General features: G+C 44.6%; 1 protein-coding gene and 2 non-coding genes across 3 annotated transcripts; all 3 read right to left on the bottom strand.

The window, feature by feature from the left end:
* Positions 1 to 686: 686 nt before the first annotated feature.
* Positions 687 to 20,178, bottom strand: NCAPD2 (non-SMC condensin I complex subunit D2). Its single transcript, XM_075288203.1, has 31 exons — positions 20,055 to 20,178; positions 19,864 to 19,939; positions 19,252 to 19,310; positions 18,534 to 18,715; positions 16,849 to 16,988; positions 16,261 to 16,388; positions 15,406 to 15,529; positions 12,139 to 12,286; positions 11,840 to 12,037; positions 11,130 to 11,264; positions 10,952 to 11,039; positions 10,690 to 10,864; positions 10,493 to 10,611; positions 9,744 to 9,941; positions 9,488 to 9,662; positions 8,679 to 8,763; positions 8,467 to 8,600; positions 8,247 to 8,379; positions 6,733 to 6,817; positions 6,217 to 6,369; positions 5,075 to 5,250; positions 4,879 to 4,984; positions 4,673 to 4,796; positions 4,428 to 4,583; positions 4,142 to 4,319; positions 3,969 to 4,063; positions 3,288 to 3,368; positions 2,977 to 3,160; positions 1,538 to 1,667; positions 1,030 to 1,167; positions 687 to 863 (listed from the first exon to the last, which is right to left on the bottom strand). Exons 1-31 carry the CDS (start codon positions 20,170 to 20,172, stop codon positions 778 to 780), a joined length of 4,107 nt encoding a protein of 1,368 aa, XP_075144304.1. The 5' UTR covers positions 20,173 to 20,178; the 3' UTR covers positions 687 to 777.
* LOC142183643 (small nucleolar RNA U85) lies at positions 15,747 to 16,054 on the bottom strand. Its single transcript, XR_012711795.1, has one exon. It is a non-coding gene; the product is annotated as a small nucleolar RNA U85 (small nucleolar RNA).
* Positions 19,496 to 19,795, bottom strand: LOC142183642 (small nucleolar RNA U85). Its single transcript, XR_012711794.1, has one exon. It is a non-coding gene; the product is annotated as a small nucleolar RNA U85 (small nucleolar RNA).
* Positions 20,179 to 21,881: the final 1,703 nt, after the last annotated feature.

Genomic DNA, 21,881 nt, shown 5'->3' with positions numbered 1-21,881 from the left:
CATCATGTACGCTATCAGGTAGGGAGCGGCCGACTGTAATGTTACTAACAGGAAATCCAATAAACTCCTCCTAAGCCCAGAGGCTTAGGAGGAGAACATTAAGCGGCTACTGCATCATCATAAGAGTGGTGGAAATAAGTCACCTGAAGGAGCTGGAGGGGGTGGGGGGATGGCAGGACTACTCCAATATCTCCATCTACTTGTACCACATTAGCCAAAGGGACAGAAAAGGCTGCTCAATGTCAGAAGACGGGGGAGTTTGTCAATAAATCCACCTGCCATACATTGTGCTGCCGCACCAAATCATGGACACCACAAGACCTCTGCAGGCGCCCAGTAATATCTGGCATACAGGCATCAGTAGTAGATCCTTTGAGTCCTGAGGAGCACCCTCCATGGACCAAACTTGTATTTTCAACACATCCCCCAGATACTCATCTTGATCATGTTCTGTGCAAAGCTAAGAAGGTGTGAGGGTCACCATAGGTAATGGACTTGTCTAACTATACAGCAGGCTACAATACAATATATATTCTGGCATCTCTCTGCCAGCAGGAACCTTTTCCTAAATCTGCGCAGACAGGCTAAGACTTCACCTCACAAGACCAAATTGTCAAATAGAAGTCGGGAGATTTTCCCAAGAATTCCGATCACACAGGAAGTACAAGAAGAGCATGAAGGTTTAATAAGACTATTATACAATAAGCACATAGATAAGAAGGCCCAGACATGACAGATACAAGAACGTGACCACACCAGGGGCTCTCACAGAACAGATCACCGGGCGCGGGATCGAGTAGAAGTGCGTCTGATGGGGGTAGGATTTTTGGGAGTTTCTGCATCGCTCAGCTCTGCTTCAAAATCTGATGAGCAAAAACAAGATAAGACGTCTTATTACATGGGATAAGAATTTTTCTTGTTAATTTTTAGTTTCAAAAAGTATACTGACACGCTGCAATGTATCAGCTACGACAGAACTCAGACTAAACCAGCTCTGACCCTTCTGCGCCAGTCTGTCATCACACTCACCGGACTCTTCATCACTGGAGAACGTCACAGTCACTTTCTTAACATTTCGCCTGGGGGCACGAGATTTCGGTGTCTGGAATTCACTGTCTTCGTTTGCTCTCGAGGCCTTGTTTATAGACTTAAGAGGACGTCTCTTACCTGGAAAGGAAATCATAAACCATATTGTAAAGTGAACTGTGTAAGATGTCTGGCATGGTGCGGTGCCGTTAGTGGCTGCCATGGCTGTGCTTGTTGGGTAGTGTGGCCCAGAGGTTGGCAGCAGGGGAGTTTTTCTCCGCCATCTTGGCCATCACCATGCAGGGCTGTTCCCAGGAGTAGGCAGTTGCCAATAATGTGGTTAGTAGGGTTTGATCAAAAGGTTTACCAAGAACCTAGCGTTCATTTTTTGTGTAGCCCATTACTATACTTCAGCCGCTCATCAGAGCTGCAGTACCAGGAACAGCCCATAGACTAAAGCAGTGACATTAGACACAGGCCACGTTCTCTAAACTCAGGACTGACTCCTCACCAGGTGGAATCTTCTTCACAGCTGAAGGCGGCACGTCTCCAGTCTGGATTCCCTCTCCGGGAACGTCCATATTCTCCAGGCCTTTGTTGTGACAGACGCTGAGCTTGTGCTCAAATTCATCAATCTGAGTCTGCGGGAAGAATAAAATAAAGCAATGAGCATAAAAAGATAGAAACATTTGCCTTCTATTGTATCACATAACACTACCTTATTGAATATTCTCTTTATAGTTCAAGCAAAAGACCTTAAGCAAGAAACAGAGGGGTCAGGAGAAGAGATGAGAGTAGTATACGATCGAATACCTCCCCACCACAGGTATTCGTGTAGGCGGCCGAACACCAAGGGGTTAAGCACATTGAATATTCAATGCGTTTAACCCCTTGGGGTTCGGCCGATTACACGCATACCTATGGCGGGGAGGTATTCGATCGTATACTACTCACTCATCTAGTCAGGACTCCATTTTTAGTTTTACATAAAATTCTGCGCAGTCATAGGATTACACAAAAAGTGGACTGGATAAACAATATGCAAACTGAATGGAGAAGTTTTGGACTTGCAGGTTGTCAATCTATGTACAGAGCTTGAACATTTGGAGTCCATTGAGTACACTGAATATTGTATCAGGTATGTAATATGTCTAACCACGTTGTGTTGCACTCACTTTGCTTATAGTATATACCCTGCTGTGTTTTGGGATCTCTCAGATTGCCCATTACGTCAGTAAAAAAAACAAAGAAAACCCCCCACACCTATTTAAAGCTCCATTTTATAAACCATTAGGTGACCCAACTATCAAGAAAACATCCGGAATTAGAAGACAGTTCATTTTTAAGGGATCCCAGTGTTACTTATACTTCTATATAGAGCCCAATTTGCATCAACACTAAAGTCCTTGGAACAACTGAATGGATTTGGATACACAAAGCACCATAATTCTCAGGATGATGGCATGACAAGGTTTGGCAATGAACTTCTGAGACTCGGCGACACGTATTCCTTAAGGCTCAGCCAGCTGGGAGACCGCTATCTAATTTGGGCACACAGTTGGGATTTCACATCCCCCCCATACCTGGGAAATTTCATTTGCTGGAATCCAAAGAAAATGAAGATAAAACCGGTGACTGTTCACTCAGTTTCAGATGTGCCCAGTGTTACCCAGGTTTGGGACCCTAAAATCTAGCTAAACAGCAGCATGTGGATGTTTTAATAGTCCAAAAATGAACTGACAGTTTCTCTTGATGGATGTTACAGAGATAGAATATTCTAAGTATGTTGATGGGTAAAGAATTTACAGGAATTTAAGGCTTCCCCGCAGCATTATTGCAGTCTCAGGATCCCGCTGGTGCGGAGCAGAGGGTGGTGACGCAGCCGTAACAAGTAATCTATGAAGTTTTCTATACACCACAGTGAGAGAGTTACTGTTCTGTCCCTCTTACCTTGAGCTCAGGTTTTGCCCCTCTGCGGATCTTTCCTATGGCTGTTATGAAGGAGTTATATACCGCGTCATCGCTCAATTTATCACCATAGCAGTCAAAGCAATTCTGCATTTTGCCAAGGCCTTTCTCGGAGAAGGGCAGGAGGGCGAGACAGTGGGCAAGATCCCTCCACTGACGCTCTGTCCTAAGAAGACAGACAAGCATTAGTACATTAGCAGCTGCAGGAGCACAGAGCAGACTGACCGCCATATGTCTTGTGACCCAATTGGTTGCTATAAGCCATTCAGAGGTGACCTACTCCCCGGACTTACCTGGCTGTGCGGAATCGGTGGCACATTTTTTCTATTAGACTCTCAGTCTGCTTGTCCTTAGTGATGTAAGACAACAGATGTCTAAGGGGGAAAAAGAAAACGTTTACAAAGCTAAATTTTGAAAAATTGTTGTACACTGACATTTGTTTAAAGGTGTATTAGTATCTGAGACTGTCATAGATTTCCAGGAACAATATGGGGTCCAACCAATTACCTGTGAAGAGGCCACAATGCCCAGAAGTATTGCAGCCTCTCCCTGGCGCTGATGACGTCATGTTCGTCAGTCACAAGGTAAAGCATCAGCTCAGCCCCATTCAAGTTAATTGGGCTGAAGTGCCATTCTAAGCACAGGCCATATGATCCCTATAGCGTGGTACTCTGTATTCAGTGCTGCAGCATTCATCAAAACACTACAGCTTCTTTTATCAGCTGGTCAGTGGGGGTTCTTGGTGCCCAACCAAACTAATCCCATATGGGTTGGTCATCCATATAAGTCGCAGAAAACCCTTTAAGCCATAAGACAGTGTTCACAAAAGTGACAGTGCAGGGAAAGCCATCCATGACACATACTCCTCCACTGAAAGTCAGTCCGCACCATGGCCAGAAGACGAGACAAAGACATACCCTAAAAGGCCTTCAATATATTTCGTTCAGTGTTGTCTATGGTTTAGTCACAGTTACCTCATGATTGTATGGAAAGATTCTTCCTCTACACCACAGTCTGGGTCTGACAGGCGGCTGATAATGTCAGGCAGGAGGTTATACACGGCATTGCCCTAGGAAAAAGTAAATACGACTATAATAATCTCCCTAAAGTACTTCTGACCCATTAGGATAAACCTGACTCCTCTTACCTTATTAGACAGCTCAGTGAAGAAGTTCTTGGCCAGAGAGGCTATTTCTTGGTCAGAGTCGATGAGGAGGACGGCCATCTCACTGACTTGTCCTTTAACCTTGACCATGTCCTTCAAGATCAGATGGGTCATGACAATGGCCGAGGTCCTGCGGACTTCTCGAGACTCGTCCCGCAGCCTGTGGGGACACCAGAATGAATGTGAATGACAGTGACAAATTAATCTAAAAATTTTTATGGTCTCCTTAGTAGTCAGTGATTTGGCTAGATTTAACTATCACACTTACCTGGCATAGAGGTGCGGGGTCCAGGGCTCAATGAGATTAGGAAATCTGATACTGAGGTCCCCTAAAGCAATCATGATGTTTGAGCGAACTCCAGGCAATGGAGACTTCTCCAGAAGTGTGAAGATAAGACGTAGGTGGGAGTCGCAGAAGTCTGAGCTGGAGACAACATAAGACAGGAGTATTAGGAGATCCCCGAAATAAAAGCTACGAGTCTAACTAAACCACAGTGATAAGATGGAGGTTACCTGATCATCATAAACTTTGTAAGGGCTAGTATGGCCGCAGTGCACAAGGCTGGGTCATTGTATTTCCCTGAATTTTTACAAATCCGAAGAACAAAAGGAAAAAACGCAGCGAGGTATTGCTGACCTGTGACAAAGCAGAACATGAAAGTTATACAAAAAAACAAATTTCAGCCTCTACAAGTCGCAGGCTGACATCGCACACTTACCATTAAGCAATTCTTTGTCACAAACTTTCTGTATGAGTTCGGCTTCAGCATCATCAGCAGAAGCACCAACCAGGCCCAGGTCTTCCTCCTCCAGGCTCTCATTGGCCTGTACAGAAGAATGGTCAAAAATGGAGATAAACTCAAGCACTACAAACCCTTTACCCACCATTTCTCATCTACAGTGCAAAGTTCTCACCTTACTCTTCTTTTCCTTGTTCTTTCCTAATTTTTCGGCCTCTTGTTCCTCCTTCAGGATCCTCCTCCTCCTCAGCTCTGCACTGACTGTACACTCCAAGTGCACCACCAGCTGCAGCGCAACGTCTCCAGCCAGAGACACCAGGTGGGTGAGGAGGAACGCAGGTGTTGTAGAGGCTAAGAAGGGAGGGTTCGGTTATTGGAGGAACACAGATTTTTTTACCATTAAAAGAATAAGAAAAAATAATTTTTTTTTAAGCCAAGTTTTAATAAAACATTTAAAAACATTTAAAGGGATCCCATCAATTTTTCTAGGTACCACGTCTGAATAGCCTTAAGACTATTCGTCTCCTACCTTTCGTCATCTTCACCGCACCGCTGTTCGCCTACAATCCCGGTTCTTGTCAGTATGTAAATGAGTTCTTTCGCAGCACTGGGGGTGGACCCCAGCGCTCAGACAGCACTGAAGGCGTCCCCAATGCTGTGAGAACTCTCTCCAGCGCCGCCTCCACCTTCTTCAGCAGCGTCCTCTTCAGCTGAAGAGGACGCTCCTGACGAAGATGGGGGCAACGCTGGAGAGAGTTCTCTTGCAGCATTGGGGACGCCCTCAGTGCTGCAAGAGAGCTCATTTGCATACCGAGAGAAACCGGGATTGTAGGCGAACGGCAGCGCGGAGAAGACGACGAAAGGTAGGAGAAGAATTGCGTTAAGGCTATTCCGACGTAGTACCTAGAAAAAAAAAAATTGTGTCGGATAGGATCCCTTTAAATTTTCCATGACACTAAAAAAACAAAACAAAAAACACACGCAATACCCTGCCCAGTCACTGCTACGTAAGTTGTGTCACAACATGTAATACTTAACATAAGTGCTGCAGCACTGTCAAACAACGTATCAGGAGTGCCAAGTATCTGCAGCCCCCTTCCCCCCCATAGATTTGATACGGTGATCTCTTCACAAGGATAGATCATCTATAGAGTGAACCCGGAGAAGCCTTTTAACTACCCCAGACTACTAAACAAAATGCAGAAGATGAATGCGGTGTCTAATTCTACAATAATGAACAATCCATCCTAATATAACACGCTTGCATCGGATAGGGTTATCTCCATTACATCCCAGAATATATACCCTCCAACTCACCTTCCCCATGGCTATTCAGTTCCTGCAGGACCTGTTGGCTGCATCTGTGTAAGATGTCTGCACAAATTTCCTCAGGTTCTTCCCCTATCTCAAATACTAACTTAACCGCAGCCTCCTTGAAGGTTAGCCAGTGCAGGTTCTGCTGTGTGACCCCTAGAAATAGAAAACATGCAGGGTAAGGGGTGAAGGCTGTAAGTGAACCCAGTGTGATTATTAGTGCAGGGTCAAAGGGATTAAGGATGGGTCACCAAGATCAGATTGCTGGTGGTCCGCCAACCTCACTATCGGCAGTGCTGTGTGACCACTTATTGGCCGTTCATGGCTCCATTTAAGTGGAGTGGCCATTCCAAGCACAACTACTACACAATATATAGAGGCCACAGCACTCCTATAAAGGCTGTAGCTTCTTCCAACAACTGATCAATGTGGGTGTTGGACCCCCATCAACCCGATATTAATGGGTTATCCATAAACGTCAATCTTGGAAAGCCCCTTTAAATGCAACTTGGCACTCACCTCCAACCACAGCTTCAGCCACATTCTGGAACAGACAGTGGTCCCTGGGAAGGTGAACAGGTGGAGATTTCTTCCCAAGAGAAGACTGGAGGGTAGGGAAAGCATTAATTTAGAGGGGTTGTGCCATCAATACACATGGCAAGTAGTAAACTCAATATGTCCTTTAATGTAACTTTATATGGGCAGCAGCATTTATATAATAAGATGTAGACGGCCTGCGAGAGACTCCAAGAATGAGGAAAAAGCAACTGCTATGTGAGGTTTACCCAATGACTTTACCCCTCACTGGTTGGAGTCTTATCAGGATCATCTCTCTTACCCCTCATTCACATCTGCATTTGGTAATCCGTTAGGGGAGTCCACATGGGAACCCCCAAACGGATTTGCAAGCGCTGTGCAGTAAAAGCACACGGACCCCATAGACTATAATGGGGCCCATGTGCTTGCTGCGAAATCTCCGTACGAACCATGCGGAGAGTAAAGTAGATTGTGATGTACTATCCTCTCCGCATGTTCCCTATGAGTGTCCAGGTGCTTTTACTGCACACCGCTTGCAAATGTGTTAGGTATTCCGTTCAGGGGTAGGGGGTGGGTGTTGTCCCCATGCAGACTCCCTGAACAGGTTACCAAACACAGATGTGAATAAGGGGTTGCTGCTTTAGAAAAAATAAATAAAAATTCTGCTAATCAGGCTAGGCTGTCTGAGAAGACTATCTATAGCCTAATGCATGTGCCTACATCTATAACAGAGGAAACAGCAGAAGCCATGTTGTATTCTATTGGGCATTTATAACTAGGATTTCCTCTAGGATGACATGCACAATCCTAGACATCATTTACAGCCCTACAAACACTGAGGTCACTATTGCAAGAAGATAATTGAGATCTAAAGATAAAAAAAAGAAAAAAAACAAAACGCTTTACAAACATACGCTACAAATGGATAGTCTGCTCACTTAGTACCATTAGGAATGGCACAACCTCTGACTTCAAGCATTCCTCCTATCCATAAACCAATACTGAAAGTGAATACAAGAAACTTTGCAATATATCATTTACTAAGTGGGTATCCCCTCTACACATTTATGTCAGCTACTGTGCACGTAAATGTCTATGGAAAGGGAAGGGGAGAATGTGGCTGCTGGAAAGCAAACTCATAACTGCAGCTTCTAAACTCTGCTACATGGAGTGTAAGGAGAACGCCTCTGACACTGCTAACTTTCAGGATTAGAAGTTACCATGCACAGAATGAGGCAATAAATCAGCTGCTTCCCTCCTATCCCTCTCCATAGGCTTCTGTGTGTGAGGCTGAAGAGGAGTACAGAGGCTACAGTGAGTGCAGATAAGGAGGACGAGAGCAGCCTGGTACGTGGAGAAGGAAACACTTCTGTAATATATGTTGCAGAGCTTATTATATTCCCATGTAGTATTCATTTATGAAATGCTGCTACCACTACTAAGCCACCAGATATCCATTAAGATAAATTTGAGGAGGGAAAACAAAAAGCACAAACCTTCTGGCCTTCTGTGATTTTTAGGATGCAGTTACAGACTTCTCGAGCCAGCTGGTAATCCTTCTGCGCTTCCTGACCCAATCCCACGGTCACCAGAGTCTCCAAGTTACTCAGTACGATTTCTGGTTGCCCCCTTAAAATAAAAAGGCACAACTGGTAAACAAAGCAGGTCAGAAGTTTAATCTCAAAATTCTATTTTAGAAGCCTGCGTGCGACTCACCGAGACATCATACCCAGTAAGACGACCGCAGCACGGCGCTCCACATTAGGACAAGACACCTTCAGAGTAAACTTCTCCCACAGCAGCTGAGTTACAGACGGACGAATCTCCCCTTTCTGAACAAACTCCAGAACCTTAAGGAAAGGAAAATATGAAAGTTATAAAGAAGATTAAATGAGAGTGAGAAAGAGATAATTTATAGAGATACTTACTATCTCCTCCAAAGACTGGATAATTCCAGCAGACGAGTCCACCATCAGCAAAGACAGATGACGGATCAGGTTCTGAGCCTTCACCCTGCAGAGGATTGGGACAAAGGGAAAGTGATGAAGAACCAGAAGACGTGGGACCTCTACAATACAGATGCAGAACATCCCGTGACACAAAAGGAGTTTCCACGCTGACAATATTGGTAGCCCATTGTTAAAACCAGCCATCAAAATCAGATCAAGGAGTCCAACACCAGTCCCCATGAACATAACTGTGATTACAGTTATACACAAAAGCTAAAGAAATCATTTGCAAAGTTTTATAACTTCCCTTCAATCATCTTAGTGGCGACATCTTTTGTATTGATCAGTTACCAATGGATAGGACAATGAATGAAGGAACTTTCAATGATCTGGGACTTCTCAGAAACCAGCCATGATGTCCTTATAGTGGACACTACATATATAAGATAACCCAGATGAGAATAAGGAAATCTTGGCTGAGATTCTGACAAATCCAAAATCACATAAAGTCCCTGCATTCATGGTCCTATCCATAAGTACCCGCTCAGACAGGAGTCATTGTTTGGGTTCCTTTGCTTAAAAGAAAACCTTTTGCCCATACCGATCCCAATCCCCCTTTGCATTTCCATTACTAATACCGATATTGAACTCCGTAATCAGTTTCAGTAATCCATATTAAAAATACTAGCAGGCACCACAAAGGCTTCCTAAGGAGTAGTAATATGGTTGAGTAATAAGAGTCAAACCCCAAAAAGCATTACACAATTCCCACATCCCCCATTATTTACCTCTCAGACTCGGAGCCACCACAGAGATAGAGTTGCCGATATGCACCAATCACGGCATCACGAACACCGGGCTCCTTTGACCATACAAGAGGCAGCATGCGGCGCACCCCAATGACAGCCTGAGGTACTCCAAATTGTGAAACAGTCACAAAGAACTCAATGACTTCTTGCACCACTGTAAAACATGGTTAGCTGTCAGTCTGCATCAATGGGAATCTCCTCACAACTCTTCTGATGCCAAGTCCTGTGCACTTACCGGAGGAAGCCGCCTCATACATCATCTTGCTTATAATATCAATCGCCTCTTCTATCTTTACTGCAAAATGGTGAGCGTCAGTCAGGTACTGCACCAACATCTCCTGCTTGCTCAGCTCAGAGATCTGCTCATCTGATGGCTCAGGGGCAACTTCTGCAACTTGTTCCTCCGCCGTGGACTTGGAATCTTTATCCTTTGCTGAAAAATAAGAAAAAAACCAAACCATTTACAGCATTTTCTCACTGCAGCACATGCAGAATGTAAGGATATCATCTACTGACCAGGGGGGCCCAAGCGTCAGGACCACCAGCAATACTAGGAGTGGGATGTACAATAATACACCCCAAAGAATGCACCCAATAGGCTTCGGGTGTCCCATTAGGAAGTTATTAAAGCCCACTCTAGAGACAGTTACCTGGTATCCCTGTAATACAGGTTATACGAATGTGAAGGGAATAGCACAGTCACATCAGATGCACCCGTCACTATTTCGCTGCTGAATGGGTCTCCCGGCTGGTCAAGTATCGGTAGACTGACCTGCCGATTTACACACCAGTCAGACCTGGTTTCTATACAAGTCTATGAGAGAACAAAAAGCAACTGGTGTTCCCGTGGAGTAGCATAGACTCAATTTAATCCATAACTATGACTGTCAGATCCAACAATAGAAACCCAAAGCAGCTCCTTCTGTCAGTGCAGTTTATCCACCATTATATACACAGGTAAAGGCCATTATTCCAATTCAATACCAGTAAAGATTTTCTCCAGAATGGTTGTCGTCAACTCCGGATCATTCTCCTGCTCCACTGAGAACAGAGGGTCTCCTGGGAAGAGAGCCATTCCTTTCTTTACCAAGCGTATGGCATTTCTGCAACCAGAAACACTGTGTGAGTATAAAGGGTTAAGAGATCCTGCTCTTGAGACTGTGACCTGCACTGATACTGACTTGTAACTGGTGCTCTTTAACAGGACTAAGACACGCTGACACATCTGCTGGGGAGATTCCACTTCTTCAGAGTCCTCATCATCCTCCTCATGAACCTCTTGCTCCAGGACTTGCAGGGTCTCTTGCACCTCAGGTAGCATGGCTTCCCATTCCTCCTCCGCAGAGATAACCACCACTATAAGTAACACAGGTTACAGTTCTCAAGGCAGAAGGGAACCAGCTGTAACATGAAAAACAAAGGTCCATGGACACAAGAACACACCTGGGGGCTTCACTTTTTGCTTGTCTTGAAGTTCCTTCAATTTTTCTCTCTCTTTTTCCAGAGGACTTTTTAAGTCAGCGCTGCTAAGCTGCAAAACACATTAGATGACCAAATGAGAAAACTGCAAAACCTTGTGCATATTTGGCCAAGAGAACACACCACAAGGCTAGAAACTTACCTTACAAGTGAAAGGATTGTTTGCAAGAAAGGAGGCAAGAACCTGGATGGCATTTTTGCAGACCTTCACAGATTTGTCAAATAGACGGCCGACCACCAGTGTGACTACTGACTGGAAACGAGACAGTGGTAGAGCCTGGAAGAGAAAGAGACTGCTAAGGCTGGAGGCGGCCATGATGGTAAAGTAGCACAAGACAAATCAAAGAACAAGAAGAGATATTAACACGCCACAGCCAGTGAAAGGCCAAGTTCCTAAGAAGATGGATGCAGGTCTAGCTGCGGTCAATTCTGCTAACTTTAAAGTGCCTTCGGGTAGGTCATCAGTTAAAGATCAGCGTCCAAGTAAGCTCTGCAGCCTTGTCAGCACTTACCAAGAACAGCACTGCACACTCGTACAGCAACTGTGCTTGGTACGGGAACTCAGCCCATTTACTTGAAAAGGATTGACCTGCTACCAGGCCATGTGATCAATGAACGTGACATCACATAGCCAGTGAAGCAGACGTGTGCTCATCCAGGTTGGGGGGGGGGGGGTCTCAAGTGTCCAATTCCACAGATTCAGTAGTCCTGGCACCCTTTAATGAATGCCACATAATGGAGAATAATCCTATATATACAAGGACAAGTCATCAAGAGGCTTCTCACAATGCCTACTAATATAATGGCTGCAAGGGAACTCAAGTTTCAGACCTTACAAAACAAGTCGCTTACCTTTTCTTGCACAATACGATTGTAAATCTGCAGGACACAAGAACGCACAAAAGTGTTGACATCATGTATGTGTTCTTGCAGAGTGTCCAGGAAGCTGTCTCTTGTGTTTTTTTCTGATTCATCCAGGTTGTCTCCACTAAGTACACGAATAGTCGTCTCCCCCATTACAGTCAGCACTGCGTTCCTCATCAGGTATGGCTAGGATTTGCAAAATAAAACATGTAAGTTTATTTACGAGAGCTCGAGCCAAGAAATGTCTCTCCCTTAATAAACACAAAACAAGAGTCATGCCATTTTACCTCGCTATCCAGGTAATCCAGAAGGACACTAATATGAGGCATCATGATTGCTGGAATCTTCTCTGAGAGCTGTGTTATAAAGGTGTATAACGTCTTCACTGCAGAGCTTTCCCGGGAGAGATCCTGGCAAGACTTCTGCCCAATTTTTCTGTAAAACAGGATTTGCAAAACACATTATACCTCAGATAGGTATTCAGGGTGGCATCAGGAGGGCTGGGTGTAGCCATATAGTCACTGAAAATTATTTCAAGCCCTCCATTTAATGAATCAGCAGCATTAAGCTTTAATGTACAGTTTATAAACAAGGGTTCAGCAACCCATGACACGCTTGCCAAGAGTAGTACAAATGGCATATTTTGCTGGCACAGCAGCCAGAACGGGACCTTCACGTAGTAAATGAAGAGGGTGCGGTATAGGGCACTACTATTACCCCTTCACTTGCTGCCTTCCCTGCCCACCAATGAAAACCAAAGACTGAGTTCATCATTGCAACACCAGGACCCCACACCAGCTGACTACATCCTGCAACGGCTTCCCCAGGATGAGGAGGAGAGCTCCGTACAGCAAAGTGAAAGTGTCCATGCTGGGGTTACTTTTCCTATAGTCAGGCATTTGGGGTTACCAATTTAATTTTAGTAACTCCATGTGCCTCACCATTAATACCAATTAGCTCCATCATGTCCTTCACATTAACCCCTGTGCTTTACATAAGGGTTACTAATAAATGAGACGTATGGGAGTACCAATAAAGGACTTCTATAATGAAGATGCTTAATTACCACCATATTACCCTTATGTAAAGCACACTGGTTAATGTTAGAGGGCAAGAATGGGTTAACTGCTATTAATATGGAGGCACATGGAGTAATGTGGATAAAAGTATGGACTTGTACATTTCAATGGGCCCGTACATACAGCTGTTCATTTTGCAGGATAAGTCTGGGCCAAAGAGAAAGTATGCAAGTTATGGAGCAGTCCCAATATCTGGCCACACTTGTGGGCCTGGCAATTCATTTTTAGTGTAAGAGTCAGTGAAAAAACACATTTGTGTGCAGGAGACCCCATGCAGCAGAAATGCAACATTTTTGTTGCAGATTTTCGGCAGTGTTTTCAGCCAAATGGAATGTGAAATACGTAGAAAGCTTTTACTTCTATTTTCTGCTCAAAACACTTCTGGCTTAGGCTCTTGGGGGGAACAAAAAAAAAAAAAAAAAAAGCAGCAAAACAAAAATAACCCCTGCATTTCCACAATGTGGGGCCTCAACCTTAGGGTGTTTCTTATCTGGTGGTGACACTGTGTACCCAAGTGCGACTACAGCCAAATCCAGTCCCTGTTCACCAGTGCTGTCACTTTAGGGTAAGTTTGACAATTCCCCTTATGGTTTTGCAGTTTCTGCCAGGAATTAAAAAAATGCCTGAAACTAATGTGTTTTACATACAGAAGAGTCAGTACCGGGGGCAGGGAACTAGGTGCAGCATCCAGGTATATGGTGTCACCATCCTACAGGTTTTACCTCACCCTACTAACAATCACACACACTTACCACTAGTTGTAGGTTACATATGTACTTACATTGCTTCTAATTGAAAGTTACAGGTGTATCCAGGCAGATTGCAGTAAATGTATGTGACTGGGAGCACAGTATGGCAGCACCATTAGGTTACAGTTTGTGCTATATGACTTTGTTAGAGCAATAGTCAGCCTTACAATTATTGTGCAGCACTGAGGATGCCGAACAAAAGTGGTTTCCTACCCCTGTTATGGACAACAACATAAGTGGCACTTTGCTCCATGGCAGCAGTACAATCCCCTCCACAACACTGGTACTGGCCACCACATCTGGACAATATCCCACTGATAAAGTGGAAGTCTGTCACTGAAAGTTTGGAAGAGACATGACCTTGTTTAGATCATTTTTGCAGTCTGGATTTGGTTATGTAAACAGAATAATTCTTCATACGGCTTATTCATCAAATAGAGGGCCTGGAACAACTATGCATGTCTCTCAAATACATGGCAAGTGATCTGAAGCACTTTGGCTTTTCACTACGCAGAGAGGCGCTGTCTGCTTCCTGCTCCATTCCTGTATCAGTTGCTGAGAAGTAGTTGATATAGGTGGACGACCCACAGCAATCAGGGTTTGGCTGGATTTTCACTCTGCATTTTTCAAGCAGATTCAAGGACAGAATCCCCAAACAGAGTGCAAGTCCTGCAAGCAGAGCCATTTTAGTCTATGTATCTGCAGGTTCCTGCTTTAAGTGGCTTGAGTTTCTGGGAACCCAAAGCAGACTGTACACTAGTGTGAACCTAGCAGTAGATTGTTCAGTAGTCAGCACTGTTACCTTGCATCACTAGGTTCAAAACAAAAAAGCTTAGATATCTATCTCAAGGGCCACATCTGCAAGGAGTTTGTATGTTTTCCATTGTGAGTTTCCTCCAACATACCAATAGGTAGATCAGCTTCCTGTAAAACATCTGTCCCTTGTGGGAATTGGGGATGACCACCATTAACTCCCAACACTCCCTGCCCTTTAAGTCCCTGGGTGAGAAGTGTATTACAAATATTTGTCATTGTATTAATGCTACATTTTTAGGTTTAATCAGATTTTATTGAGGATTTTTTTTTTTTGAAAGAAGCCAAACAAAGCAAGTAAAGCATTAGGGGGCACGCAGGCCACCCAAATATAAGTAGCAAAGTAATGGCTAGAGAAGAGGGCGACTATAGGCCATAGTAATGAGCAAAAACAGATGACATAGCAATAGTGAAGAGGCAGGCATAAACAGTTATGATGGGGAAAAACTACAGAACAAGTGAAAATTCAATTGGGGGGAGGCCATCACAGCAACACTCCCTTACAAAAAGGACAATACAAATGCTAGATGAAGGAAAAACCACAGGACACACAGAGACAAGACAACAAGGAAGGAGAAGGACAGAAGTAAAAAGGAAACGAGGGGGATGGGGTTAGAGAACAAAAAAAAAAAACAAAAAAAAAAAACACAGCAACTCCACTCAAGCAGAGAAGGAAGAGAACTCCGAAGTCTCCTGAAACATCACCCACGATTAACAGAGGGGCTCAGGCGAGTCCTCCACCACCAGGGCCTCCATTCTCCTTATAAGAGGGTGGGTACTGCTTCAACACCTGGGAATGACCGTTCCGGCAGCCGTGAGGAAATGTTGCAGGAGATCTCTGAAGAAACTTTCCCGGGAGGATTGAGAGAACTGCTAGTAATAGAGTAAGTAACACCGGCAGACAACTGCTCACCTCAGGATTTCGCCCACCAGAGATTTCATTCCATATTCTGTAGCCCAGAGAGTCAATGCATGGACCAGCACTGGAGCCAGATGTTCAAAGTGCTGCAAAAGCTGAATAACCTTCACACTGACACCTGAGAAGTAACACAAGACTTAAGACACAGGTACAAGAGATTCTTAGAATACTCAACTATCAAGGTGCAAGGGGACTTTAGTCTCTACATATAAAATACACCTCATTACTCGATTGTCCATTTGCTTGATTATGGGATGTGTATAGTTTCTGGAGCATGAAGACGTATACACCAGTCACTACACCCAATCATTTTACAAACAGTGACTCCAAGTCATTGCCATCAGATTACCAAAGACTCACGATCATTTATCCCATCTCGTTTCTGTGAGTGATGGCCTCTGCTCTGCCCCCTTTAGGTCATGATCCGTCCTGTAGGTCTCCTCACTAACTGCACCTTCTCACTTTGATGGGCAGTTTATGTTATAGGTTGACAAAGACCACTAATAAAGTTGTTGTAGGTCTGGCCTTACAGCGGCAGTGAGACACTCCTACACAGCCACCAAGATTACAGACCGAGGGCCATGAGCAGAGGACATACCCAGGAGACAGAGGATTCACATTTGCCTTGAGCTCATCATGTGGCAAGAGTAACATATGGGCACCAAAATTCAGATCACTGTCACAGAGCTCCATCTATTGCTGCCCTCATCAACCATCTTTCTTCAAAGACCACCTGTAACTCAGACTAGGTGAACAAGGAGTGGCAGCCTGGTATTTAGTAAACCCATGGCTACTGAAAGCATGGGTAAGTCTTGAAAACTTGGTTTGCCCCTTCCTAGAATGACTTACTCAGGGTGTCATTCGAGCGTTTCACGGCCACACCAAGCAGATGCGATAAGGCTTCCCAAAGGGACTTGTTCTTCAAGGCCCCAATACTTGGATTTTCCATCATTTTATAGCAGCAGCCGGTAACCATACTGAGGAGAGAGATATTTGTTAACATGACAATAATTACGAAGTCCACAGTAAATTCTCTTTACCTAGCTGTCAGAATACCAAAGAAGTGCTCAATTCTCTCCCCATTACCTCTTATGAGTAGTGACCTCTGCTCAGCCCTCCCCAGAGCGGTTGCTCTTATAGGTCCTCTCCGATTCTGCCACACCATAGAGGGTTGATCAGAAAGAGGCAGAGAAGATCACCACCGAGTGCTAATGTAGGTCCGGCCCAGAAATGGCTGCAATGCTAGGCACAGCCACCAGAAACTACAGACCGAGGGCAATGAGTAGAGGCCAAACCCTGGAGGACCGAGGAGTCACAAGTGCTACAGACTCACACAGCGTCTAATCTGTACACTACTTCTAACAGGTAGGAAAGGTTACTTAAGTCTAATTAAGTCAGAATGTACATATGATGTCCAAGGAAATACGGTTTACAAACCTAATAAACTCCTCTTCTATCAGTGACATGCTCCAAAGCCTCCGAATATCCAGCTGAAGTAGATGTGTGACGGTTTGCAGAACATTTTCCCTCTCATTCTCCCACAAAAATCCATCTGCTTTGGACTTGGCCTTCCTGCCCTGCTAACACAAGTCGGGAGTGAGCGAGAGAGACCAGGGAATATTCATTAAACAGTTTGGTCTTTGACGCTCTGCTTTAGTTATGAAGCATTTACATCTTCATAACAAGAAGTTATGCTACCCTTGCCCCCTCTGTATTTTGTAGGGAAGATGGGGCATAGCCAAAATGGAGATCTTATGCTGTATTTACATTTCAGCTCTGCAAAAAGCAAAAACACCCTATACATGGAAGTGTAAAAAAAAAAAAAAAAGTTATGGATGTCAGAATAAGGCAAAAAAATTTTTGCACTAAGGGGTTAAAATGTAAATAAAACCATATAAATTAGGTATTCCCGGGATTGTACCGAAACAGAGAATACAGGTGACGTAATTTTGGCTGCACAGTTAAAGCTGTAAAAACAAAGCCTGTAAGAAGATTGCATAAATGCACTGTCAAATCCATCCAATTCTGAATTTTTTCCCCAGCACATTGTATAGAATAATTAATGGTGGCATCATAAAGAAAATTTTTTTCCCCAAACATTAAGACCTCATGTGGCTCAGAGCCTAGTCCAGGCAACAAAAAAAAAAAAAAACAAACAAAAAAAAAAACCGATCTGCTATGAACACAGTAATAAAGCATATAAAAAGAAAAGGGTCAATATGGAAAAAAAATTATTATATTTGAGGTACATAGCCTCCAGTGAAAAAGTAAAATAGTTAGCTGCCAGTTAATGAACAATGCTAGGTGAGATATGTGTGAGCACCAGGCCTCACCTAGCTTTGGTCATTAACTGGCAGCTAACCACAAACACTTCCACTGGAGGCCATCCATGTACATCAAATATAGCGTTTTTCCCCCCATGGTCACCATCTCTTTTCTTTAGGCCAGACATAACTTAATAAGAATATCCCGAGTTTTTTTTGCCAAAAAAGACATAACTTTTTAGCATCACGCCAATTAGCTCCACAAACTACAGGGGGCGTTATCATGCAGCTCCAAGCACAGCCACGTCATTAGTTTCCAACATCTCCTTTCCTATTGGTGCCTTTTCATAACTGCATCACTTGCACTTTCTGACACCCAGCACATACGTAATCACATGCCTGTGCAGTACAACATTTTGTTTGGAGCCACAAACTAGCTCCACTGCCACCCCAAGCGGCTGAGTGCACTGCGCAGACGTGAGATTTCATATGTGCTGGACATCAGAAGCTGCAAGTGATGGAGTTATGGAAGAGGCACCAACAGGAGACAGAGGCATTAAAAGTGATGATGCTGCTGTGCTGGGAGCTACAGGATAACACCCCCTGCGCTCTGGAGCTAGCAAGGAGCTTCATACTACACTAAGCCTGAAATGGCTTTTAGAAAGGCTACTTTGCCGTGTCATTTTAATTGAGTTTTTTGGCTTAGAGAAGTAACAGCTACAACATAACTAGACACTACAGTAAAACTAGACTAAACAAAGGCACATCTGTAAAGATAAGGCTAAGATATAGACAGATCATAAATAACCCCACAGAATGTACATAGAATGAATCCCCCAGAGTACAGCCCTTCAGTACCTTCCCACTTGGCTCTACGTTGCCTAAAGCAGCTTTGTAAGTGTCAACTTCAAAAGCCTCCACCAGATGCAGGAGGAGAAAGCAGTTCATCTTCAGGGTGTTGAGGTGGAGGTTACGCTCCGCTGTAGCCAGAGACAGGTCTTCTAGGACTGAAGGAAGTTCACTCGCATGCTGAGAATTGGCTAAAAATCAAAGAACTAAGAGTGAGTAACTCAGCGTGCATAGACCGCTTTTGTGAATCCAGCAAAGCAATGGAAATTTTACTCATCACTTTTATCCTTTGCTTATTCTGGTTATTTTATCCTGTTAACACTATCAATGCCAACTTTGGAGTTTTCATAGCAAGATGTTTTGGAAACCTGGCAGATTACTATTAGAGAAATATCCAAGTCATCACAGTTGATGGCCTGTACTTGGAAGGGGCCATGGCACAGCCTCTACACTGTTTACATGAGGTCACATGTGGTCCAGGCTCAGTTTTTTTTTTTTTGTTTTTTTAATATGGCACAAAGTGCAATAATTCAAACAGCTGCTACGAGCAGGTCAGCACTGAGTATGGACCACGCAGTCATCCCAGGTAACCAAGTCAGGAGTCACAGCCCCATCAAAACTGATTGGGGGGTGGTGCAGGGAGTCAGGCCCACACTGGACTGGTGCATACCCCACTTTCACGCTCTTGCTTGTTCAGGGCCATTTATGAGACAATCCCATACCTTACCTTTGACAAGTAGTTCAAGCAAATCTTCTTTCAGCACAACATCCACAGAGCGGAAATGGCTGTAAAACAATTCAACAGAAGGTTTTATTTTATTAACTGAAACCACCAAATCCTATAGAGGTAGTGTGCATAGGTACATGTAATCCACCACAAATGATAGACCAAAAAAAAAAAAAAAAAAAAATATAGGTCAACTCTAAATTTAGTGACAGTATATAAGACATGATACAGATATTCTCCAGGCAGCCATCAGATTACCAAAGATATGTGCTCATGTCTCCACATCATCTCTTAGCGGGCAGTGCCCTGTGCTCAGCCCTCTCCAGCTGGCAGTCCACCCTGTAGGTCCACTCATGCTCTGCCAGCACACTCTCGTGGGCAGATTATCTGAGACAGACCAGCAATAAGAGCTGCTGTGGGTCTGGCCTTACAGCGGCAGCGAGACACTTCTCCACAGCCACCAAGATTACAGACCGAAGGCTTTGAACAAAGGGCCTACCCAGAGGATGCCGGAGTCACCTTCGCCTTGGACTCATCATATGGCTTAATCATGTCAAACATCATCCAAAACAAATATCACAGATACGACAAAGTCATCCTCTGTTTACTTACTATATGATGCTGTATAGGGAATCAAAGTGCTGCACCACACATCTGGGGCCCTGGGTGCGGAGAGCAGCTTGGTAAGCTGTCAGAACAAGACAGTGTGTTAATTCAGGATCCCTTGCATAAGGGATCCTACGTACACCTAACCCCCCCAGGGATCGGCCGATCACCAGCAGGTCTGCATTTTGTAATCTCACCAAGAAGGTCAGTAGCCAGCTGTCGTACGGGCAGCACCTCCTGGACCACATACTGGCCCACTCCTCCGCTCTTCAGCAAGTCCTTAAAGGACAAAGGGATGTTGAATTGGACAGACATGATGGAGACCTGTACAAAGAGAAAGACATGTAGGTTTACTTTTCTGAAAATCTCCTGCATGTTCAGAACGAGGGGTAGTCAGCCAGATGTGCCCCCCTCTATATACATCATAGGAGGTCGTATAAGCAGTGCTTGGCCGGTTACTGCACTGATATTAAGTTTAATAAGAGTCTGACATTTATCCCAACTATAACTCCAGCCACAATGGTAGACAAGACTCCCACACTCTCCCGATTGTTGGATCACCTCCAATCAGCAGATCGTCCCCCATGCCATGGACAGTGGATCACTTAAAAGGGGTTCACAGAATTTGGAGAAAACCCCCACATACCTATAGCACCATTGTCCTGTGTCACAACTAACTCCCTCACATGCCAGGGTTTGTAGCACCAGGAGACTAATATGACCACCAGGACCAATTAGAGCCCTCAGTAGTCACTGGTAAGGAGCAGATGTCTGGAAGATAAGGGCTCATTCACACGGGGGATGGTGGGGCAGATTTTGGCACTGAGAGTGACGCAGGGAGCCAAAAACCACCTGCCACGACCGTCGCGGTTTTTCCCCTCCGGATTCAGCTCAAATGAATGAGTCGACACCGGAGGTTTCTGCCGCAGCTCAGTGAGCCGTGGAATCCGCCTGAAGAAAGGGCAGCAACATGCCGATCGCAGAAAAAAAAAAAAAGAACGCTAGCGGTCTCCATAGACCACCATTGTATGGAGGCGGATTTTGAGGTGAAACCTGCTGTCAAAATCCACCTCCTTGCCCCCGTGTGAACAAGCCCTTAATCACCAGATCCTTACCAGTGACCAAAGAGACCACAGATCAGACATTGCAGTTATGCAAAACCCAGAACAAGAGAAAACTGCTGCGGTGCCAGACAGACTGCCGGGGGATAGATTTATTTTAAATGTAGATTGTGAGCCCCATAGAGGGATACATGATATAGGGATCACAATTTACATTTTTTTCCCCTATCAGTATGTCTTAGTAGAATGGGAGGAAATCCACACAAACACAGGGAGAACATACAAACTCCTTGCAGAGTATTGTTTGGGATTCAAACCCAGGACTCTAGCGCTGCAAGGCTGCAGTACTAACCACTGAGCCACCGTGCCGTCCCCAGGGAATAGATAATAGGACTATTTTTTATTTTATACCCACCCCTGAGGTGGCTTCACATCCTAGACAACCCCTTTAACCAGTCACACATAGATGGTTCTCACACACAGCTGTGACCGGTATTAAAGCAGAGTCCATGTACAGACACCAGGAAAAGCCTGCAATAGATTTCTAGTCGTAAATACCTGCCATGAACCCGCAGTGTGTGACTATACCCCAAAATGTCTGACAGTATGGGGGCCAGCCCTGTGGTGAGGAGGGCGCCCCCGGAACAGAGAAGCTGCATACAGCGCCACAGCCCGGACATCACCGGGGTTGAAGTACTTCAGCCCCTGCTACTCTCCGTAGCCGCACAGAAACATAAAATCCCGGGTTAGAAGACGTTGTACATTACCTGAGGCGGCTCCCGGTGACCGGCGCTCTATGAGGAGCAGACCGAAGATAACACTAACCCCCAACCACCGCTGACTTCAAATATACTCCTCCCGCCAAAATCCAACCAATCAGGAAGCCGTGCGCCTCATGACGTTAAAAGCAAATGCGGCCAATCCTAGAAGGGTTCATTCAACAAGTCTGACCAATAGCAGCGC

The sequence above is a fragment of the Leptodactylus fuscus genome, chromosome 10 (assembly GCF_031893055.1).
Source record: "Leptodactylus fuscus isolate aLepFus1 chromosome 10, aLepFus1.hap2, whole genome shotgun sequence".
Taxonomy (NCBI): domain Eukaryota; kingdom Metazoa; phylum Chordata; class Amphibia; order Anura; family Leptodactylidae; genus Leptodactylus; species Leptodactylus fuscus.
This window is presented reverse-complemented; position numbering and strand designations above follow the sequence as displayed.